Source organism: Battus philenor, unplaced genomic scaffold, assembly GCF_028537555.1.
Source record: "Battus philenor isolate CCGP_79_NKW_IND1 unplaced genomic scaffold, ilBatPhil1.0.hap1 SCAF_1, whole genome shotgun sequence".
Classification (NCBI taxonomy): domain Eukaryota; kingdom Metazoa; phylum Arthropoda; class Insecta; order Lepidoptera; family Papilionidae; genus Battus; species Battus philenor.
The window spans coordinates 2,071,734-2,097,546 of NW_027181661.1; the positions used below are offsets into that span (position 1 = coordinate 2,071,734).

Genomic DNA, 25,813 nt, shown 5'->3' on the forward strand with positions numbered 1-25,813 from the left:
TGCTATTTTCTTAAATAAATAGATCAGGGTTATCGGTGAAAGAAAACGATAGTTTATTTCGGACTAAATTCACTACAATTTATTACAATGTTAAAAAGATACAAATGTGCTAATAACGAATACAAATGTAAATCGTATATTTAACTATGAATATATATTGTAATGGCAGTACAAAAATTTTTTTTTACTTTTTTATTTTGGACACTAAAATGGAAGAGCTTTTTAAAATGTTGTACTGACAAATCTCAACTATTGCTTCAATTTATTATTTATATGATTAAAATTACGAGATAAAATACTTAGTCTAATACACACCTATCGAATTATTAGTGGAATTTTACGTTAAAATTAACAAGTGTAATTTATACAGTGATGATATTCGGATGCATATATATGTAAAGTTAATGTGTTGGTTTAATATGGAAACCGACTTTATGTCGAACTGATGAGTGAGACAATAAACTACTTGCTAATGTTCCACATTTTAATTAAGTTAATTAGGTGGATTTTTTAAGCCAAGCCAGCTACTCGTAGATATAGGCTAAACACTATCATTAGGATTAGGTGGCAGCGCCTTGCATCCAGTATCTTCCTACTATCTTAACAATATCATCCGTCTCCTTTGTGGTCTTTTATCTAAGTGACCTGCTAACTGTACTTCAACCTGAAATTCCGCTAGGCTACGACAGTTAGTTTCGTTCGTCTGCGGAACACTGTAAATAGTGACTTTTAATTTAGTAGTATTTATTTATTTTCTCATACAATTTAATTAATTAATCTTTAATTAAATATAATACTAGCATAGTTTTTCCACATTTAACATTGTCATTATCTAGGTAATCATTTTTTTAATTTACTACAGATGTCAACACACGTACTAGATTTATTTTTGTGATCAAAAAGTATGGTGAATTTCTTTATTGTAAATTCTTTATTTATTTTTCCAAATCAATTTCATACCCTTCTTAGTAATCTCGTTTCAATAAATCGGAATTTTACCAACGCTTTTTCCAGTCCCCGAAAAAACCGAATAGTTTTTCTCAGTATAGCCTTCAAGACCTTTAGATTCGGTTTAATAAAGAGCCGTCCCCGAATTGGCCTTTTGAGTTTGCTGATAGCAGAAAGTTGCACGGAGCCAAAACATATGAATACGGTGGTTGAGACGACGCGTTCGACAAAATTGTAACATTTGACAAAGACACGTGTGACCAGAAGATAAATAAACCTTTTCACAAATAGACGATTGACAACAACCTAGAAAAAAATTTAGCTACCATCCTAATGCTCGGAAGTTTTAAATGACAATTACACCTTACTTTTTGATCACAGTAGACAAGGAACCGTTTCTTGTCTCACTATATATTTGAAATATTTGTATAATAATCTATAATGTTTGAATACAGTTAATTTTATATTAAATTAAATAAAAAGTAATTAATTGACGCCTACTCCATAATTACTTAGCTCAATAACTTTAGGTATTTGCGTCCGAATATTTCGTCACTGTTCATATAACAAACTATTATTATATTAAGGAACATTGGATATATAGTTCTATAAAATGGCATATTAAGGCATTTGGCACTTGAACTTTGTATTTTAGCATTGTCATCTACATCATCATAGCCGTTTAATGTCCACCACTGGACAAAGGCCTCCTATAGATCTCTTATAGGACTTGTTGGAAATGGTCTACGTCCAAAATCTTCTAACGACCTTAGCAAAGTCGTCTGTCTTTGTGGATTGACTACACTTGTCGGCATTAGCAATATCTTATATTAACACACTTACATCTATATTTAGATTACATATTATAATAAAGAATTATATTGAAATGCGATATACATTTATTTCAAAACATTTTTTTTTATCTTTCAATTTGCACGCGCTTTTCTGAAAATTATTTCATATATTATAAATAGCATAAAACTTTTAGTTAATTATTATTATTACAAATAATATTAACAATGAGTAATTTGAATTATGTTCTAATGATAAAGGAATATATTTTTTAGCTGACGAGCAATATTTAAAAATGTTTATATGGAATTTATTTAATAGTATATAATTTAATTAAAAAATAATAAATTCAATCTACAATAATAGAGAAGATGATTGTAGATCGGGATAAGTGGAGTGATTCATTCATTATCACCATTAATTTATTGCTATAGATGCTTTTTTATTACAATGAAAATTTAATACGCGAATAATATTAATATAGTTAGTGTGAAACGACAATAATATTTACGAAAAATATTGCAATTAAATTTAGTCTTATAATACTATCTAATTTATATTATTATTCTAATGGAATATAATGTTAATTAAAAAGAATACTGAATATGTAGCGACTTTCTCGCCTATTCAAAAATGAACGTTCCTAAAAGCAAAACGGAACGCGACGTTTCTAGAATCTATGACGTCACTGTCACGCGCGCTAATTGCGTTCGATTTTCATGCGAGTCTATGTAACCTATGCATAACATTATAAAAGTCAACATCAAGTGTACAGATTACATTAAATAAAAGCAGGTGACAATATCCGATGTCTCTCACAAAAATCTTAATTTAATAATTGCAATACGTTGAATTTTTGGAATATTTCAAGAAAAGAATTATTCAAATATAGGACTATAGATCATTTTCACGTTTCCATTTGAACGATCTATATATGATAAAACATAAAAAATAAAATATTAAATGCATTTCAAAGTTATTTTTACACTAAAACATAGCAAACACATACCGAACTGTATCTAGTTTGAGTATCTATAGCGCTATTTGTACGTTCGGCCTACAGACATTTTGGCGACCGACAACTGGTCGAAAAGTAAGTTTAACTAAAATAATTTTATACATATGTTTTCAATATATAATGATTATTACCTCTATAGAACTATAAAGCTTATACTTAGTCTTGCCATAAATATTGTTATAAAGAAAAGCACGATTTTTTTTTTTATACGTAACATTTATTCCTTTCATAGTGAGTTAGTTTAATACATCAATATATAACTATTAAAAATATACAATGTTTATTCGAAGTGGTCTCCATTGGCTGCAATACAGTCTTTTAAACGTTGAGGCCAGTTATCAATAGCAGCACGAACTCTTTCTAGAGGAAAATTCTTCACTGCCAACCGAATGGATCGTTTTAGGGACTCCAAATTATCATGGCGTTTAGAGCAAGCCTTACTCTCTAAAACTGACCATAAATCATAATCCAATGGATTTAGGTCAGGACTTGACGACGGCCAGTTTTCAGTGCTGATAAAGTCCGGAACGTTAGTTTTCAACCAAGATTGGGTGGATCGAGCTCTATGACCCGGTGCCGAGTCTTGTTGAAAGCACCATTCTTTGTTATTGAACATGGTGTTAGTTAAAGGCTTAACTACCGTCTCAAGAATGGTATTTTGATAAACTTGTGCCGACGTTTTAATACCTTTTTCACAAAAATATGGCTCAGTCACCCCTTCATAGCTAACACCCCACCAAACCATCACTGAAGTGGGATAATGCCCACGTTGTACTCTGTTTACTAATTGCGAAGCTTCTTTAGAGCTTCCAGCATAAATACGGTCATTTTGTTTATTAAAATACTGCTCAATTGTAAAAATTTTCTCATCCGTAAACAAAATTTTTTTGTGACCTCCCTTTGCGTACCGCTTAAGTAGTTGTTTGGATTTTACCACCCTATTCTTCTTTAAATTATCAGTTAAGAAGTGACCAGTACGTCTCTTATAGGCTGCAAGTCCTAAGTCATCTTTTAATATACGCGACATGGTTCTAGGAGCTATCTTCATCTCCCGAGATAAAATCTTTTGCTTACGGACAGGATTTCTTCGAATTCTTTCCCTAACTGCTTTAATCACCTTTTTCACACGAACGGTACGTGGACGGCCAGATCTTTTTCTGTCACAAACAGAGGAGGTATCATTGTACCTATCAATAGCCCGGTAAACAAACATTTGACTAATACCAAGCGGGTGGAGGGTTTTAAAAATTGCACTTTTCTCCATACCTACTTTATGTAAGGCAATCACAGCGATTCGGTTCTCTTTATCACCCCACTCCATTTTAATATAACAAAATATTTAACAATATAATGGCGCGAAAATAAGAAAACACATCAAGCAATCATATAAAAATGACAGATTCCAAATTCAAACGTAATATTTTCTTTTTTTGAATAGTAACAGTATTTATGGCCAGACTAAGTATAGTTGAAATATCGTACGAATATTCCTTGCGTTAAGAACGAATTTTAAGAAATCCTACCTGATTGACCCGTCGGCGAAGCGATTAATTAAACATTATTTAATAAAATATCATTATTATTTAATAATCTTCATGAGATTGGTAATTGACATAATATAATCAAAGAATGTCATTCTAGTGTGACGTAAAAATGTCATTTCGGATTTATTTCGGTCAAGTTTTTGTTGCAGTAACGATAGTACATACTATCATATATACAGTTCGGTATGCCTTGCTGTTAATAATTTTAAAATTCTTATTATTTATTAAACATACGAGCGAAAAGTACTTCACCACTTAATCTATATTACTTATCACTAATATGTTATCAATTAAATCTATTTTAAATATAAAGAATGGAAAAGAAAATATTTTAGAAACTATAATAAAATACTTAAACTCAATTATGATTGTTCAAAGTAGTGCTAAAAGTTGATAATTAAAAATATTTTTTTTAGATCTAAATAAGATTCGATAAAACATAAAGTCGATTTAAGTTTAACGATATACACCAATACCTCGCTTTGCGTCGTTTCGTTTTGCGTTTTTTTTTCGAAGTAACGTCGCTGCTTAATTAGTACTAATTTTCACTGTGCGTCAATAGATTTTCGAGGTTGCGTTGTTTTGGGATCGAATCTTTAATTTTTTAATTTTCTTTTTTTTCTAAAAGATGGCAGCACTTTTGTTTCTAATTGCGCCATGTCATCAAAACTCGGGGATTCCCTTTCCAACTACAAATCAACGCAATTTTAATACAGTTTTATTTTCACTTTGTTTTGCTAATTTTAAAGTTCAGTTTCGATTACGTAGTGTGTTGTGGTTTTTTTTTTTAAAGAATAATAAATTTATAAAAAATTTTACCTGTTGTTTATGGTTAAAAAGGAGGTAAATATTATTCAAATTTATTGATTAGCAGAGTTATATTATTTTTGTTTTTTAAATGTTTACTTTGTTCAATTTTCTTTTTTAAAAGTATTATTTTCGTGACCATGGGAACCTATCTTCGATCTCTACATGGTTTACTATAGAAAATCTTAAATCACTTTGCGGCGTTTCAATTTGCGTGGTGTTTTTTTGGAACGTAACCGCGACGCAAAGTGAGGTATTGGTGTATTATAAACCATGGGATACAGTGATTCTCAACCTTTTATTTTTAAGTACACATTTAAAGATTTCTAAATCCATTTGCGTTATTACTATAGAATATTTTTAAATGTATTCGTTAGTATTATGTACAATTTTATTCATGTATGTGCAAATTAAATATCAAATTATGATATTTTTAGATTCCCGTTTTATGAAATCATTTATAACAAATAAACCCCTTTTATAACACGAAAATTTTATATTGCGTTTTCATATCAATCATATGAGAAATGTTTCCCTCTTTAACGTGTGGATTGTCTAATTTATATTTCTGTACTCTGAGATTTATTAGGATTTTTAAGCCCTAATATAGTGTTTTTAGTTAAAACACACAGACATTTTGTTCATATAGTTTTTTTGTAATATTCAAAATTTCTTTATATAGAAAATATATATGTAAATCATATGTACAAAACGTGTTATGCGTAGTCATTTCGTACAATGATTCTGGTAGCGCTGAAATTATCGACTGTTTTATAATATTGCCATAAATGAGTAACTGATTATTTTATTTTTTTTAATTTTTCTAATCAATTTTACAGAATTTACGGTTTGTAAAAACATAACGCCTGTAAGATTGCTAAGGTTAGTTATGAGGAAGAAATATTAAGAAGGACGTAAGAAGAGAGAGAAAAAGTAGAATATGAATAAATAATTATGAAAAACTATGAACCCAAAACAGAGGTTGTCCGCGAGGTGCTAATAAAAATATGTACAAAAATACTGCACGTATTATTAAATCCATGAATCACGAGCTTAAATATATGACATTTATTCGACAAGAAAAAGGTTGAGAGCCACTGGCTTATTGAAATCATCGATATTATCTGCAATCTATTGTAACATTATCCGTAACAATTGAGCTTCTATGGCGTATTTAAAACTGTTTCTGTATCAATGTCACAATATCTCTATGTTTTATATATATTAATTGAAAGATTATCATTACAAACGTTTGTATAAAATTCTTTTTAATGGCAAATATGTAGGCACCGGCATTTAGTACGTGAGTTATTATTTATAAATATAAGCGAAAGGCATTCATTTATGGCGGCGGCACTACACAAATACGTGAAGCCATTTTGTAACCAACTGCTTGTGTATATTAACAATAAAATATCTTATATATAATCACTTGAACAATAATCTATAGAATTGGTGTTCCTTTCTTTGTACAGTTAAGTAATAAACTATTTTAAAAATTTCATAACATTTGAAAATCTGTGCATCTGTTATTGCTTTTATATTTCAAAAGCGTTGTTCGCGGAAGACGGCTTATATTAATATTCTACATAACCAGAAGATGAATATAAATTGTTATATTAAAAGATCATAAAAACTACATTAAGAATTATAATTAGTATTTAAGAGTAAGACGTTTAGACGATGTGCAATCAGATACACAAGTGGTTTAAGTTTCCGATTTAAGATACGGATATCATGAGCTTCCTTTTAATATGTCCAAACAAGAGGTCACTTATTTTCTTATTAAAATTTTAGTAATTTATAAATAAATAATGAAAATATTAGACATTTATTATACTTGGCTTTGCAGTTTTCAGAACCCTTGAAGAGAAACATTCATTCATGTTAACCGATAGAGTCTCTCTGCAAGGCACAGGGTTCCTATAAAGATCGCCATTATGACCGATCTTGGGCTTCACCAGCTGCCAATTCAGACGAGAAATTCTTCGCTGCGTTGGTGACTTTAGTTCTTCTCCGGATCTCCTCCTTTCGGAGTCGATCTCGCAGCAAAATTCTGAGGCCTATCTATTGTTCTCTGGGTGACATTAAGTCTTCATATAAGGTCCATCGTAAGTTGACTTTGGCAGCCTCGAGCTTGGCACTCTTTCATACAAAATTTTTTCAATTAAATTGTATATAATATTATAGCATATTGAAAATTATTTCAGTTATGAAAACTTTAACAACAGTTTTTTTTTAACATTATAAAACATGTCTTATATATTCTGAACAAAATATTTCACAATCATCTAATATATTGGTTAATTTGATATTTTTCTCAAAAATAGAAGAATGAAAATAAATGGAAGTAATTATAAAAAGTAATCGGTTATTTGGACGTTTTTGTTCTCGATTGTACATCGCTCTAAAACCGCATATGCGAGACAAATAGATTAAATAGAAGAATTTAGAGAATAGTGAAAATCTAATCTACGTTATAGGAATAGTTTATAATATTAATTTATACCCTAATGAGAGATATTAATAAATCAAATAGTTCATCATTTCACCATAAACAATAAATAAAAATAATAAATAAATTTTATTTTTTCTTATATCGTCATCGAGAATTAAAAAAAATACTTTTAATTCAATTTAAATGCGCGTACATATCACAAATACATCTTTAAATTACAAAATAGGAAAAGTTAAAAAAAGACTGTTCGACTTTAAAAATATATATGTATGTACTTATTCGTACACATTAAAAAAATATATAATTAACAAATATAATTGATGTAGATCGACAGTGTTGGCAATTTTTTTAAATAATGGAGAATTTAAATAAATTTAAAGTTAAACGAACCAGAGTCAATAAATATAGTTGGTAAAGATATTAATTGTTGTCAAATTTAATAATTAAGAAGACGTAAAATTCAAATTAGGTCAATGTTTTAGAATCTTAAGGAAAATAAATGTAAACATTGATAGTAAAAACTTATTACAAAAAAAATGACGTTTATAATTGCTACAGTTTGAAAACATTTGCTAGTATTAATCCAGAATGTATAAGATTCATACTAAACCAGGGATGTGCAACATTCGGCCCGCTAAACATGTTTATGCGACCCGTCAAGCATTTCTAAAATTTAATTTATTTTATGGAGTTTCTTTGATCAATATATTGTTATAATATTAATTGTAATAAAACGGTGGTACGTACTAAATCGAAACAATAAATAATTACCCCCAATAAAAACTGCACGTACATTTAGAAAGCTGTATATGTATAATATACACGCTAATATAAATTTTTCATTCAAATATTCAGACATATTCGTTGAAGTTTATTTTTATTTTGCATTAAAATAAAGTTTTTTAAAGTGTTACATTACGTGCGGTCAGCCCAAATATTTAAAATTTATATTGGCCCGTTGATTAAAAAGGTTGCTCTCCCCTGAACTAAACTATATTTTAGTCTTTGGAAATAAATGTACCGTATGTATAAATGTTGATGTTAAATAAAATTATATATAACGAAAGGGAAATAAATTTTACAGTTGGTAAAGATCAACAGCGTTGGCAGGTATTTTCGAGAACGATGAGTGACGTACGTCTACGACACCCTTCTCCGACGATCAGACATGAGTAAAGCTGGCGTGGACAGCATCTTCTTGCGATATCTGAGCACCGGCCGCAAAATACTGAAATGCAGAGATATTCAACATTTAGTCAACTGTAAATTTCGATTTTCATTTTGAATTATATTTAGATCTGAATTAGAAACATAGATGACTTCAAATCTCAATTACATCAGCCGAAAAATGTGTACTAAAAGGCATTGGTCTCCCATAAAGTCTGCTAAGATCACCGAACTAACGCTGCCCGGATCTATGGACTTCCCGTGGTCCTAATGTCATCTGTCTACCAAATGAAAGACCTGTCCACATATACCTATAAATATGCAACAAATATTTCGTCTCATAATTCTTATAACATTTATTCCCATTTATATCCTTAGTCAATCCATATATGCTGTGATATCTATATGTTAAAATAAAAAACAAATTGACAATAAAAATATCAGTCATATTCGCAATGCCATTTTGTGAAAAAATATCAAACTATAGGGGGTTTTTAATTTATGGTTAAGGTACTGTACTTTATTTGCCCAACGAGTTAATACAGAACCTTTAAGGCCTTTCTTTTAAGCTAACGAAAGCGACAAATGTAAAGAAGAGTTTACATGTGTCTGTTTTTATTATCATCTTCTAGAGTTTCCGTTGTCCGATGTCTATTCAAATAACACACTAGGTATGAAACTCTGGCAAATACAGTACAGGTATACACAATATAATATAAATATATGTGTATATAACACGTTACTTTTTGTTTTAATGGATAGGTGTAGGTGCCTTGTAATCGGTTTAAACATGTCTCAATTATACAGGGTGATTGGATATATGTGTAAAAGTTCTTAACGGGTGAATGTATAGTTTATATGTTGTCAATTTAATTATGGTCCAAAAATCAATGGTTTCAGAAATACAAATTAATATAATGATCATAGAATAACGAATAACGTTTTTAAAATTCGAATTAATGTATATCAAAATTAATTATTGGTTAATATTTATCTCTGCATACTTTATACTGCTAGAAATTATTGGCTTGTTAAAAATAAATCGACGCAACATATTTCAGAGCTATCTCTTTATGTAGCGTCATTATAAATAGGTGGCATTACTTGAAAGCTCTACTTTTCAACTTTTTTTGTGCCTTGCACTACCTTAGCATTTCTAAAATCTACGTCCTTCTGAGTAGCATAGATAATTTTTATATTAAAACAAAATTGTGAAAATCACTTTCGAATTGCCTTAACAATCAAATTGCCTTTGGGCCTCATTGGAAAAACTGTTTTAAAGCATTGTGCCGAAAAATAAGTTACACATTCACCCTTTTTTTTCACAATAATCTACACCTATAACGAATCATCCTGTTTATGAGGATTCATAAAAAAATAAAATTTTACAGTCATTAGGACACATTGAATCTATACACACAGGTAAACATAGGTAACGTACAATCGGTAGGGTTGTGATAACTTATTTTATATATATCGTGATCATTTATAAAGGGTTACGAACCAAGTTTTATAATCAACTTACACAAAGAAGAATTTGTGTTTAATAAATCTTCCGATGCATATTTCCAATCCCTTCTCTTCCTAGGAGGAAATCAGTGTACTAAATCAAAGAAAAAAAAAAACATATTAAGAAGAATACATAAAGTCGTAGCTTGGTGATTTAAAATTGTGTTTTAAGAACTAGACGTAACTTATTATCATTTTATGAATTCGGATAGAGTCGGTATGGTACAGGCTTACCATCCGAGCAGTTCAAAAAGGCGTTTTTGTAATGGATTGACATTCAATTTCGTGTACCAGACTCTTCTTCCTATCTAATTTTCAATCATCTTCTTAACGCTGCTAAATCCCGGTCTCAATTTTTTTTAGAATGCTAGAGTTTCGCTGTTTAAAGTGGCCTGTTGAAAACCTTCGCTGTACTAAAAATGATCTTAGTTTCGCCCTTGGTATCCTCATTATTTTAACTTGAACAATGCCATTACATAATAGCTAAATCTGTTTCCAGTTTATATCAAAATTATTATTATTCTCTGGCATTAATATTATTTTTATTCTAGCATTATATTATTCTTATCATGACGTACAAAAGCGGTCACAGTAAATAGAAGAATAAAATCCTACGTGGATAACAGCTTGAAAATTCTTCTTCTTTATTTTAGCCAATCAAAGCCCACTGCAAGTCTTGCGTTGCCTGCATCCAGACTTTGCTCACGGTTCGCCTAGTGGTCGGCCAAATCACGCGGCATCTATCAGCAAGTGGTCACTACACGAGAACCTTTCGGATCCAATAGGCTTCGAATGCACGAGCAATTTCCTGAAATGGCACTGCAGACGAGCAATTCTTCGAGCAACGTCAGTAACTTTAGTTCTTCTGCATAACTTCTCATTTCAGATTAGATCTCGCTGCGAAAATCCAAGCATAGCTCTCTCCATTGCTCTATATATGATCTACGGTCTTCTTATATGGTCTATCGTAAGCGATCTTATCTAGAATCCGTATGAGTAAGAAAAGGACCAATATTTAGCCACTTTATGTTACACCGATTAGTGCCAAACACAGACTCTGTGTTTGGCACTAATCGGTGTAACATAACTCCTGAAGATGCCCCGTGGAGGGGTGAAACACGTGTTGAGTGATTTTCACGGCCATGGTTGTGTAGTTCGCATTGTTTACCGCATGCGCGTTTATCAGCGGGCTGGCGGGCGGTGCACTTTGTTGCACGACTACCACTGCATGTGCGGAAGTGGCTAAATTGGTCCTTTTTACTTATGATGGACTTTCGCAAAATAACGCCTGATTCCACTATACATCGAATCCGTATGTCTTAATTGGTTTACAAGTTCACTATAAACGTATTCCTGGTTATTTAGTTGAATATTTCCCAGGGCAGTAAATTCTATTAGTACTTTTTGTTCTAATGTTGTAGTTAATAACAACAAGTCCGATTCAGAAGTCGTCGTCGTTTTATTATTAGATATTCCGTATTTTTTTTTCACAGATTTCAATTTCGAAAATCGAAAATATGTGAGATATAAAAATTCGCATTGATCTGTACTCTTTCAGTATATTTGTATCTCAACAATGCGACTTTAATTTTGTTGTTAACTTTTTTTATTTATCCTATTGATTTATAGAGTGTATAATAAGTCAAAAGAAGAATGACTTACGAACTAATTTGAAACTAGAATCAAATTCGGTACTTTTATAACGACATTCATATTTCAAAAGCATTTCGTTACAAAGGCATTTCGAACTCGGAATAGTCCATAACAAATGCAGTCGAGTTTTCTTTTCAAAAAAGTCTGTAATAAACTAAGAGAAGTTCATTCCTAACCTATTATTTAAAATACTTTCCAATGTTTAAGGATTTTCGACAAGTTATCCAAACCTTTAAATGTTATACCATAATAATTAGAGGTGAACAGTTGCCTTCAAAAAAATTATTAATTTATTTAGCCTAGAAAAAGATAAAGTATGATTTTATTTTAGCACTAAAGTATGACTATTTATCAACAAATAATGTAATTTTGATTAATTTTATAGCGTATATATTACCATTATTATTAAAGAGGTATATTTATAATGCTAACAACAACATAGCTATTTTTATAAAATTGATTATTATTTTTAGTTCTACCAAAAACTTATAACATCTACGTATTGTATTCGTCACAATATCTCTGGAATTATATGGCTTAGTCTTGAAATTTGATATAAATATATTTCACCGAGTAGAAATCAATAAGGAACTAAAATTTTATAATATTACGAAATTAAACAATGTTGAAAGGTGCATTCATTAATAAAATTATTTATTAAACTATTACTCTTGTAGTTAACTCTAAGAATGGAATTTTCTTCTTTATCTTCTTCTACTTAGCTGATGGATGCCCACTGCAACTCATGTGCCTCCCCCAAAGATCGCCACGATGACAGATCCTGCGCTACCGTATCCTTCGACTTTCTGCGACCTTATTGAAAATCTGAGACAACACTACATCTAGCAGTGGGTAGATCGTAAGTAATCGAAAATTCGAATCGATGAAAGAACATATCAAACGAATTAAGAAGTAAATTATTCTTCTAAGTCTTCTTCTTTCTTCAAAAGCCTCTTTCAAATATTGCAATCATCGATCCTGCGCTGCTGAATCCATCTACTTCCTGCGATGTCGTTGTTCCATCTAGTGGAGGGCTACCTTCGCTGACTTTACCTTCTAGTGGTCGCTCGTGAATCTTTCGGCCCATATGACCAGGGAATGGAATTATACCCCAATAATATAACATTTTTTTCTATCAAAGAGACATAAAGTCTTATATTACACTAGATTATAACTTCTAAAAACTATTAAAATAATTAAGAAATTTAAATTTGAGCATAAAATTGTTTCAATTATGTGAACAATTTTTTATACCCGCCATTTTGTGTTTAAATAAATTTTTACAAAACAGTACACTGGAATTAAGAATTTGGTATCGCTACGGATATCTTGAATGCCCATTAGGGTGTGCTCATACAAGATGCAGGCTTCCAGCGAATTCGACTAAACGACCGGAGAGGTGTCGTACGAACGACTCTTTAGATATTTCCCAAACGTTCCTTACCTTTTTGATATTGTTACAGTGTCACTGTTTTTCGAGTCCCAATAGTTTTAGGTAAACAAAGAATACCACTTCTCTCTATTTTTCGAATGTATAAAATGTTTAGATATTTTTATATCAAACGATCATTGAACCTTTGACTTTGTACAACGTGTATTTGATGTTAGATTATATAACCACTTTGAAATCGAATAAAATTTGACATCTTTCGTAAATGTTGGAAACTTACAAGTTATCCATGTTTAACATTAAATGAAGCTCTACCAAGATATTATATGACTGAAAATAACACTACGATGTCCTTTCAGAGTCTATAACGGAAAGCAAAAAATTTTTTTCTATAATATTCCGCAACTTTATATTTTTATTTGATTCGAATTCCGGTAATATTTTAATTTTATTAACATCACAATTTATTTCGAAGATTGACAAAATAAACTATTTAATTTATCGTAGGTAGAATAGTTAGTTTTTATTTGACTATATGATCTTTGTTGATTAAATTTAAATTTATTGATTTAAAACGTATATGTTATAGACAGCTGTTATACTTATTTTTGCTTATTCAATTGATTCATTTTCTTTTCTTGTCTTGATACGCAATAGAGTTAAATAAATAATGTGTTTCAGTTTATCCTATATTATTACGATTAAATAACTTTAAAGTGTCTGATTTTTATCGCAAATCAATCGAATCTTACCCCAGCAAAGGCGGTTCCATTCCATCCAAGGCGTTCGTGATCTCGTTGTGGGGGACGTTGCACTCCAACGTGTGGACTCTTGTGCTGGGACCTGGAAGCAAGCCTGGCCTTCGCCCTGAGCGCTGCTCGTAAAGGAACGTTGGCTCTTGCCGCCTCAGCGCGACCGTGTTGACAGAACTCCAGTAGAGCTACTGTCAGTGCCAAAGCCAAGCCAGCTACTAGCACGTAGAATATTCCAGCTACTTGACTTAATGTCATCTCCGTTATCGTTGTTTCCTATAACATATTGCCAGTATTTTGATAAAATTCATTACATTTTTAACCTTAAAAAAATATTTTCTTTACTACTTCTCTTACTATATTATATTTTCTATTACTTATTGCAGTAATAATAAGTCAAAGAAATAAATGTTCCAGTTGATTCAAATTACTTTAATATTAATAAAAGATCTATATACATTAAAAAAGTAAATTCATTTATACGAAATTAATGTTTTTATTTTAAGTCTATTTTAGTAGATACACATAGATTAAATGTCTGATCCACCCTTAAACTTGAAACTACAAATTTAACGATTTTTTATATATATTTATATCGTATTTACGGTAATTATCATCTTTATCAACTACCACTTAACATTATAAGTGATTTAGAAATATGATATGCGCCATATTCCTACAATATTTATTTACGTTCTGAATTTGTATCAGAAATCATTGTTTCGTTTTATATAACAACCGTCAGCATAATGAAGTGTTTTTTAACTTGTCCATATGGGAGTCCAGTTATTATTACAACTAGTTCAATACAATCGATTCATAATAATTGTTTTATAAATTATCACATTGTTTATATACATATTAACATAATTGTTGCTTAAATCTGTTAAACTTTTACTTGATATCACATGTAATATACATTGTTAAAAGTCGTACATCTATTTCTGTTTCTAGTATCATATAATTTTAATTTTATATCTGTGTTATCCAAAAGTATAGCGAACCGAATAAAAAATATATTAATCATAATTAAAATCTACAATTATTATATAATAAGTTGTAAATATATACATGAATTACAGATATATATATAAAAGTTAATAGTACTTACTTCCTCTTTCTCAGTTTCACAGTCGGACTTGCTGCTGATGGACACCCATTTATGCCATAGTCTTGGTATGGTACCGTCTTTCTTCATGTTAATAATAGCCAAATTAATTCCTTCCCTATAAACAATTTAAGCTTTTTTATTAGTACAATAAAACGAGAAGAGATTAAGAAAATACATATATTTGGTAATACGCTCTTAATGTACCAGTTCAGAAACACGGAGAGGATTATACCAAAGAGAAACACGTATAAGGAGATCCATAGGAGAACGAAAGCAACAGCAGATTTGCAAGTAACAGTGGAAGCGAGCAGGCCACATAGCGCACAACAAGTAGCCCATGGGTTATTAAATTACTGTATCGTATACCAAGGACCCTCAAGCGCAGTGTAGTACTTGACCTTGACTTTGGAAATCGCTGAATGCAGGCTGTTTCAGGTGTTACTGAAAATCTCTGAGACATGCCTACGTCTAGCATTGGATAGATCGTGAGTGATAGAAAATTTAAATCGATGAAAGAATATATCAAATGACTTTAGAATTAAATTATCTTCTAAGTCTTTTTCTTTCTTCAAAAGCCTCTTCCAAGTATTGCCATGATCACCGATCCTGCGCTGCAAAGAATCTAGTGACTTCTAGCGAAGTTAACTATGTTGTCGGTTCATCTAGTAGCGACCTATCCACACCACGTATACTAGCTGGTGGTGAACTTTCCGGCTCCAACTTCCATCGGTTGCACCAGTGGAGGTACTTCAGAATAGCAATTCCTCGAGGTACGTCGGTTATCTTAGTTATTGGATCTCCTCATTTCTGTTCTGATCTCATAGAGAAACTCTGAGCATAGCAGAAGAGTAATGGAGAAATGGAGAGGTCATTGCTCTCTGGATGACCTCGAGCTTCCTTATGATGCCCGTCGTAAGTGACCACGTCTCGGATCCTTGTTTTATCATGGTAAATTATTAGTTGAAATTATAAAAAAGTTGAATATATAATTGTTGTTGTATAAAAAAAAACGAATCAAAGGATGATTTCTACTAAAAACAAACGCATATAAATCTCATCACGAAAACCGACAAAGATGTATGAACAACATTTGCGGTTGAAGTGCTGTCGTCATCGTAACATTTCAACGAATCATAAAAAGACATCCGACACGAAAATAAAATGCAAATTTTTAAATTGTTGTTAAAAATCACGTCCGCAAATCGCGTACCATAAAATGGGGGAGGTGGTTGGTATAAATTCGGTACGCGGAGTGTACCCACTTTCCACACTGACGCGGCCCCATGTAAATTTACGACTGTTCAGTATTCAACCGGGAATTACCGTAGAGTCGAGATTTCAGCTTGATAGTAGGTACACCCCCGTGTTGCGGTAATTCGAGCGCGGAGTTTGTAATTCCGCTTTTGAAATGCCGTATTGCAAATCGTTCTTTTCTTATTTCGACGAAACATAATTATGTTTGTTAAAATTATTTATAATTTTATTTCAATTGTATATTAAAACGTATTTAATACAGTCTACATTCTTTGTGCTAATGTAATATTTATTTACACCACCGTTTACCACATAAGCCTCTCTTATATTTAACTAAACGCAAGCTATAATAAACAAATGAAAAATATAAACGTCGTAAAAAGAGTTGAAACACTATCAAAGTTTAAATAGAAATAATAACCTCAAAACATTGCGCGAATTTAATTACAGACTGTCAAGAACGTGCCAAATAACTTAAGAAGGTATTATCATTAACTAATAGCAGAAAATGTTTATAAAATAAATCGTGTCGTCAGGCAGCTTGCTCGATTTATGAAATATACTTTTTTATTTTATTGGTTGTTCAAAGAAGGTTCTAATAGTGAAAAAACATTTATCTGTCCATACAAACCACAGAGTAAAGTAAAACTGAACTTAGAAGCTAAATAATTGACGTGAATTGAAACAAAAAAAGGCGTTAGGATGTGACGAAACAAAAAATATCGTATACTAAAGCATGATTATATATAAAAATTTGAAAACTAATTTTTGTAAACATTTGTTTATTATTGACTCGTAAAATTAAAAAATAAAGTGATCACTTTAAAATATGTTTCATTTTTTTTTTGTAATCAACTGCGATAGGACAGCTAATTTTAACTAATTAAAACCACATACGTTTTTGGCACTGAATGTGCCTAGAACTAGTCAGTTAAAATAAAATCGAAAAGAAATCCCAACTAATACTTTCACTTACACTACACGATTCTATGATTTATTTTCACAAATTAATTACAGCTTAAAAATATATTTTATACAATTTTCCTTGCAGTCTTCAACAAAGTTATGGACTTCGGTTAGCCTGTGGTGATGAAGATCCATCTCCTGTCTATCTACAATAGGTTTTAAGAGTAAAAACTGAGGACTATGGTGATGAACGTCCTTCAGCTGATGTGGTGATAATTCTTACTGCATTAGTAATAAAGTTTGAAGTTTAATTATACCTCACTTTCTTTGTTTATTTGGTATAAAGTGGTATATGATGGTAAGTTGTGTTAGAGATTATTGAGATAAAATATATACTTTAACAAGGAACTTACATATAAACGGTGAGAAATATAAGAGTCACTAAAATAATCGCATATTAAATCTAAAACGCTCGCACCAGACGTCAAGATACGCGCGTATTTCTTTCGTAACCGGAATCCGCAATAGATACTGTTTGAAAAGCTCTCTAAATTCCAATACGGGGCTGTCTCCCCGCGACCTTTTTATGGGCTGTGTTAAAAAATGGTAATGGTTATATGGTGTCAGCTCAGAACACAGAGGATTTCGCCGGGCGTATATAGCGCTATAAAAATATGTTATTATTTCTTCATCTCATATGAATGGAGTAGAAAAATTTTAAATTGACTTCTATTCACGTGTTTTGTCGATTTTGATATAACATTTAAAAATGACTAAGAAAACTGACAAGAAAGAGTCACTCAAATAAACAGTCGACATTCGATTCCCATCTGTCTTTAAAATTCATATTCATATGTACATATAGTAAGTATATTTGGTGATTTTAAATATATGTAAGTATATATTTACTTTTATGTGTGTATTGGAAAAATTTACAACATTGTTAATAATTTACTTTTATTATATTTTTTGTTTTTAAAATTTTTTTTAAGTATTTTTAGTATATTTTTAAGTATTTCTATTAAGTAAGGCTTTTATGCGTTACTATTTATTATTGGAAGTAATATGTAAGTAAGTATTAATGCATTTATATTGTAAAAAGTAACTTATTTGATATAGAAGTTTCTTGAAACATAAAGTGTTTCGACATCGATATAACAACTACTGCTAATCTAATAAATCGAGAACGTACTTTAATAAAATATCTAAAAATACTTTCAAAGGCAAGTCTGAAGTTAAACGAAGTTTTTCTATCTATTAATATTAATATTTCTATATAATACTTCTATTAATACTAACTTTGATATACTTTGGTCATAAACGCAGTTATAATTAAAAATAAACAAGACATTATTTTTGAATTTGGAATCTATCTTTTTTATATGATTGTTCATTGCTTTTTTTCGTCAATATATTGTATTGTATTTTGTGATATTAAAAAGGGAAGGAGTAATAAAGAGAACCGAATCGCGGTAATTGCATTTAATAAAGTAAGTATGGTGCCAAATACAATTTTTAAAATCTTCTATACGCTTGGTGTTAGTCAAATGTTTGTGTATTGGCCTATTGATAGGTACAATGAAACCTTTCAAAGAAAACGATCTATCCGTCCGTAGTATTCGTACAAAAAAGCCAAAATCAAAACAGTAGGCAAAGGAATTATAATAAATCCAGTCCGGAACCAAAGATTCATATCTCGGGAGATGAAGACTGCAAGTAGAACCGTGACAAGTATTTTAAAAGATGACTTAGGACTTGTACCTTATTAGAGATGCACTGGTCATTTAATAATTTTTAAAAAATAGAGCAGTAAAATCATAACAAATACACAAGCAGTACGCAAAGAGAGGTCACAGAAAAATTAATTTTACGTATGAGAAATTTTTACAACTGAGCAGTATTTAAACAAATAAAATGACCGTATTTATGTTTAAAACTCTAAAGAAGCTACCAAATTAGTGAACAGAATACAACGTGATCATTATCCGACTTCAGTGCTGGTTTGGTGGAGGCCATATTTCTATGAAAAAGGTATCAAAATATCGGCACAAATATATCAAGATACCAATCTTTAGAAGGTAGTTAACTATCTTAACAACATCATGTTAAATAACCAATAACATAATTTTCAGTAAGACTTGACGCTCCCGACTTCATTAGAGATGGTAACTGGTAGTCATTGATTCCTGAATTTATTATCTGGATTTTGATTTATGATCAGTTTTAAATAATAAGGCTTGGTCTACAGGCTACAATAATTTGACAGTAAACGAATTTCTCTTCTTAGAAATAATGCGTGCTGCTATTGATATCAGGCCACAACGTATTGCAGCCAATGGTGACCACTCCGAATATATATTTAATGGTTATAAACCATATATATTAATGTATTAAACTAACACACTATGATAGGAACTAACTTTGCGTATTTAAATATATAATGTTATATTTCCCACCGCGTTCGAAAGAATGATATGCGCCGAGAAAAAGCGGCAAGATATTTGACACTTGCTCTTTTCGAAACGCCAAAAAAATTACATTAACTTTTATTTGCCTTTTTCATTAATATTACTCAGTTGAATAATATACAGTTAGTAAAAGGTTTTTGATAATATCTAAATAAGTTTAAGTGATTTAGACGAAAGTCTAGAAAAGATTTCGGTATTCGGTAGCTATAAAAGCGTAGGTTCGACATTACAAAGAATCCCTGAACTATTATGTTGTGTGTATTATAGCATCTCTACTACTAACGGACTATAAAAATCTCCAGAAAAAATAAAAAAAATCCAAATTCAAAATCGTCCACACATGGGGGATATCCCCCTCTTCCTCCCTAGTCCCCGTGTTTTAAATGACCCTTACTATTTCCGTAAGAGTCCTGTGAGATAAAACAGACGCATTTATTTCAATTTTCGCCTAATCTATCTGTATAAATAAAAAATAATCACCTAAAGTGTCTCTAGCGGTGAAACACGAGAAGGGCTCGACCAATTATACTTATACAGAACCTCATGGAGTAAAACGATGGCAAAAAATGCTATTTTTAGCGTTAATTGCTTTCTTTCGTCGCAATATATCTATATTGTTTGTCTATAAAAACATCCAGAATTATTTGAAAAAAGTGTTATAAACATGACGACAGTAATATAACACGAAAATAAACTATTAACATAGTTTTCGTCTTCCAAAATTAAATAAATCATTTATAACAAAAGGTATACGTATGTATAATATAATTCCTCAATCAACCACAGGAGAGATTTAAAACCAAAATTTAAAAAAAATATTATATTATTATACTGTTGTTAATGTGTCAAATTAAATGTTGTTGTACTTAGGACGCTAAATATTGTTGCGCACTCTTTATAAAACTATATTTGTAAAGAGCAACTGTTTAGTTTCACGCCGGCTCTTAGCAGAACTGCCTTCCGAGTCGGTAGCTTTCTGTAGGTATAGCAATGCCGACATTTTATGTTGATTGACGATTCGAAAGTGCTTAAAACAGCCTATTCGAATAAAGATTACTTTGATTTGAACTTAATTTGGATTACAGGTTACATCTATTGCGGTAGTGTAGGATATTTTATTACTATACATCAAGTACTTGTTACTAAACCTCGCCGCGATATACTTCTGTGCAGTGTAGCTGTTTCAGTAGCACAAGTTTTCGTAAGTGGCAGTAATGTTTTTTTATTTTTTTATTTAAATGGTCCCGACAGGGACTTTTTAATTCTAGTAATTTATTCATTTTTTTTTATTATTATCATTCTTCTCTTTCATATATCATCTTATCTGTCGTACTGTTTCTTTCATTCTACAATTTTCACAGTCTTTCTCTTTCATTCCATTAGCCATACATCCATCCTCAACCACTACATTCTTGGTTTCCTTACTATTTTATTTTGCAACATTATTTATTGTTCAAATATTTAACACGTATTTTCTTTGTAACTATCATCTTATATTATACTATTTATTACAGTATTTTTGCTACTACTATATTCCTTTTATTTCTATATTTTAGTGTTCGTTTTATTTTTACCTATTGCATTTATTACCACCTTCCTGCAGTAGCTGAGGAAGCATTCTCTCTCCCCTTCGTCTGGCAGTAATGTTAGCTTTAGAATGTTAAGTGTAATATGAATCACAGCTCAAGCTTCGATTTACTTTCGGCTTCCCCCTGCCCCTGGTCGCCGGGTCACGAAGCATTCGCCTAAGAGAGCTATCTAGGCAATGCCAGATGAAATAATAAATTGTAATAATTATTAACCAGATGTTTGCTTTAAATATTTAACACCAAAGGTCCTTGAGAGAAACATGAATCCTAATTAAAATTACTTTAAGAGTCTTTGATGCGACCCCGAGTTTTGAGGACCTTTCGGTCAAGCCTATCCCAACATGACAGGGACTTCTATTTCTGAATAAATTTTTTCAGCTTATACTTTATTGACACTACTTTCTGCCATACTTCACAGTGTATGTTTCTGTATCTTCTTTCGTGCTTTAGATAATGTATCTTATATTCTCTTCTCATATGTTTACAATCTGTTCAAACATCACATATCTTCCTTCGCCACAAACTTTGAAGTCATTATTTACTATTAATATATGTTTTTTTTATCTATAACATATTTCTATTTTTATTTATATTACATTCTCTGCATTTGCATGCTTTAACCGACCTTACGTGGTAAGTTTTATTTTTATAATTTTGGGACAATATTTGAAAAAAGTTCCGCATTCTATTTTTTTATTTTTTATTTTTTTTATTATATTGTCACCCATCTTATTGCTATCGCGACATGTAAAAGAGGCTAGTGAAAGTACAGTCATCGTCAAAACTGATATACCGACTACACGGTAATAATTCAACTCTAAATGTGTGCGAATGTACATCCGTAAGTGAAGAAAGTGATTTTGATCTATTTTACCACAACAATGTTCACGTTTTATCAGACTACTAAAGATAATAGTAATACACTTTCGCTATTCCTAGTTATTTTGTAAGATTTTGAGTTGTTTTATGAGTTTTTCAGCGGCCATAATCCAACGCTCAAAAACGAGAGTTAATACACGTTGCCGGAACTCAAAAGCGGTATATGCATTTTGATTCTAAATAACTTTATATTACGACGTGTTAGCGGAGAATGCACACGGATAGTAACAATGTGTTCCGACCACTGAGCCATGCCGCTTCTTGTATATGTACAAAATGTTTCGTTACATTTAAAATTAAAAAAAAAATCTTTTACGTGCACATAACAACATATTAAGATTATCTATCTGTTAATTCATTTCTTTTTCTTCCTCTGTTTCTTTCAGGTGCGATAGAAATCAGTTAGATGTTTTTATTTATTATTGTATTATATTTATAATATGTATTAAACCTTATTTATTATAAATATATATGTTATAAACATATGCATGTATGTTTACGTTCGTTTGTTTGTAAATATGTATGTTTGGATACGTACACTACCCATTATTAGTACTTCTATCTTTTCTATACTATGGTTGCCTGTAAGAGATTGCCTTTTCTGATAAGACCGATATTTGTACTTTTTTGTTTATTATAGTGAAACTTTTTAATTCCTAACATGTACAATAAAGAATAATAAATTAAAAAATATTATGTAAAAATATAAATACGGACATCGTGGCGATGATTGAGGGAGCCCTGTGCTATGCAGTGGTCGTCCATCGACTAAAAAGATGACGAAGAAGGGACGTTGACAGAAAGTAATTTAAAATAGGCACCTCACATGGTAGATCGACATAGTTTAAGTCGTGAAATGTCGCAGGATAGAGCAGACATGGTAATGATCTTTGAGGGATTTAAAAAATTAAACGTAATTATTTTACTGAAAGAACACATTTATATCTACAGAGTAATATCAACGTAAAAATATGCATCACATATTACCAGCCAAATGAACACACACTTCATTTTCACACCAGTCGAAAGCGTGATTCTTCAAGCACACTTCCTTGAAAAATCAGATTGAAGTCGAATAGATTGAAACCAATAGGATTACATTCATCACAGCTAGGCGAGAAAAATCGTCTACTGTTATTCGTTTATTTCATTCCTTTTCAACTCAATGAAGTGTCGGCGTAGAGAAATATTATTGAAATAAATTTGTGTAGAAGTGTTTTTAAGTTATTATTAAGTTTTATTAGTAGAGTAAAATTTACTTAAAATTAAATTCACCTGTCATTTAATTACATATTTTGTTTAAACGTTTTAAGGGCTACAAACGCGTCTCAGTCTAAGAAAAGAACACAATAAAAAGACGAATTTTTATTATGTTGCTTTCACAAATTAAACAACTAACTAAAAAAACTATTATTGTATAAAGTCTTTTATACAATAATAGTTTATAACGTTTTATCTCCTAGTTGTAATAACTGAATTTTATTACAGAAAGAAAGACGAATATATCATGTGTATACCGACTTTGTATTTCCCAATTTTTTTTTATATAAATCTATGCGGCGTAGAGAAAAGTTTGGTTCATAGTTGTTAATAACTGACTTGTGTATATCGATAGTCTGGTTCTCATTGTTGTAGAAGACAGCTAGAACTTTCTTCTTCTAAGCCGATGGAAGCCCACTGCCAGATGTGGGCCTCCCCCAAACATCACATTAATGACCGGTACAGCGCTGCTCGTATCCAGTGATTTACCTCATTCTTAACTATATCGTCAGTACATGTAGCGGGGAGGTTACCCATGAGGTTACCCGCATATTGTAGGTATTACCGAAAGCGTTTTACCGCGCCTTAGGTAAACGCGGTGAGGTAGGGGGCGTGTGGAGAAAAGAGAGTGAGCAGCGTAGCCGCAATTGTTAATAACAACACTGATGGAATGCTGCAGCCGATATTCCCCTCGTCCCACCGCGCGCATATATAAGGCGCGGAACAGCGGTATCGGTAGCACTATAGCAATCTTGGTAGATTTACAGTGCAGTATCTAATTTTTAAGGGCTATTTTACCCCAATGTCATAAATACGTAATTTTCTTCGTATCGATAAAATGAAGTTATAAAAGCAATAGATTTCATTCCACTTGTGAAGAGGCTTATGGTGGAAAAAGATTTGCTGAGGGAGAAATAGATTTTTAATATCAGATATAGGCCAACACTTGACCGCAATCTTCATTGATAAGCGACGTCATAGTACTATCAAAGGGCTTCTTAAATAAGATATTAATTTTATAAAAACATGCATCGATATTCCTAGTGTATGGAGTTGAGAAAATTAAACTTCACACATACGAACGACTAAATAAGAAGACTATCTACTTTTAATATAAGTATCAAAGCAACGAATAAGCAAGATAACTAATCTACAGCTATATAACATTGAAGATGACGACAAAGTTATTGATAAGTATGACAATAAATAACAATTAACTGTAAAGTACAATTAAATAGTATGACTAAATAAAGTACGACTAAGAAGGACAACCAATGTACAGCTAAATAACGTTGAAGCGGACGACAAGCTTATTAAAAAATATGACATGAAAGAATATTTAATTGTAAAGTACAATTATATAGTATGACTTAATAAAGTACGACTAAAGAAAAGTACGACTAGAGTGAAAAATATGTTTACCTTAGAGGTGATCCTTTCGGCATTGCAATTGCGAAGTTCACATGTCTATATCGGCATATACGCGACAAGGTGTTGCATGTCTGTCCGTTTTTGTTGTTCTTTGGTTGAAAAAGCACGTTGTCCTTTGGTATCAAGTCCGGGTCATTTGCGAAATTGTACGACGTAGTTAGCGAATTCTGGAATATCTGCAATTAGTATTTTTTACTCACAATCATATATACAATATTGATATGTAATAAGTAATTTTGACAACGTGTTTATATTATTATACTCTTATGAAACGGTCTATATACAGATGAGGGTATAGAATATATATGTGATGCTTAGGTCTTTCCAAAGATCGCCACAATGGCTGCCCGTATCCAGTACTTGCCGCGACGTTAAGTATGTTTTCGGTCCAACTAGTAAGGGGCCTATTCAGCGTCAACCAACTGGTAGTCACCACTCGAAAGCATTTTGACCTAAACGGCCACCGATTGCACGAGTGTTGTACCAGTTGCCACTTTAGAGTACATCTGTGATTCTTGGTGCAGAACTCTTCATTTATGATTTCATCTCGGTTAAAATTAATTTCTAATAATTTTTAATGTTGTATATATTCTTACAGTGTATGTAGAGCACGAATTTATTTTTGAATATTTATTTATATGAAGTAAAAATTTGGAATATAACACTAATACACCACAATTCATATGTTAGTGATATTGATATATTCTCGTGCTCTTTCGTATCTTATAAAAAACAATTTCGTTCGAAATTATTGAGTATATACAATGCAATTTAAACCGTAATATAAACCATAGTCTTTGATCCCTGTTTAGTAATGTTTTTATTTGTTTTTTCATTGTTTGACTATAAATCATTATATGTTCTCAGTGAGATAGTT

The 25,813-nt window shown here is 31.2% G+C and overlaps 1 protein-coding gene across 1 annotated transcript in view; it reads right to left on the reverse strand.

Annotated features, from left to right (window-relative positions):
• Nucleotides 1-8,729: 8,729 nt before the first annotated feature.
• Nucleotides 8,730-25,813, reverse strand: part of LOC137924171 (glutamate receptor 1-like) — a 113,118-nt gene continuing 96,034 nt past the window's right edge. Inside the window, exons 15-18 of the mRNA XM_068767570.1 lie at nt 24,928-25,049; nt 15,150-15,264; nt 14,039-14,314; nt 8,730-8,795 (exon numbers count right to left, since the gene is read on the reverse strand). Of these exons, the coding sequence (XP_068623671.1) occupies nt 8,730-8,795; nt 14,039-14,314; nt 15,150-15,264; nt 24,928-25,049 (579 nt within the window). The remainder of the gene's footprint in view (nt 8,796-14,038; nt 14,315-15,149; nt 15,265-24,927; nt 25,050-25,813) is intronic.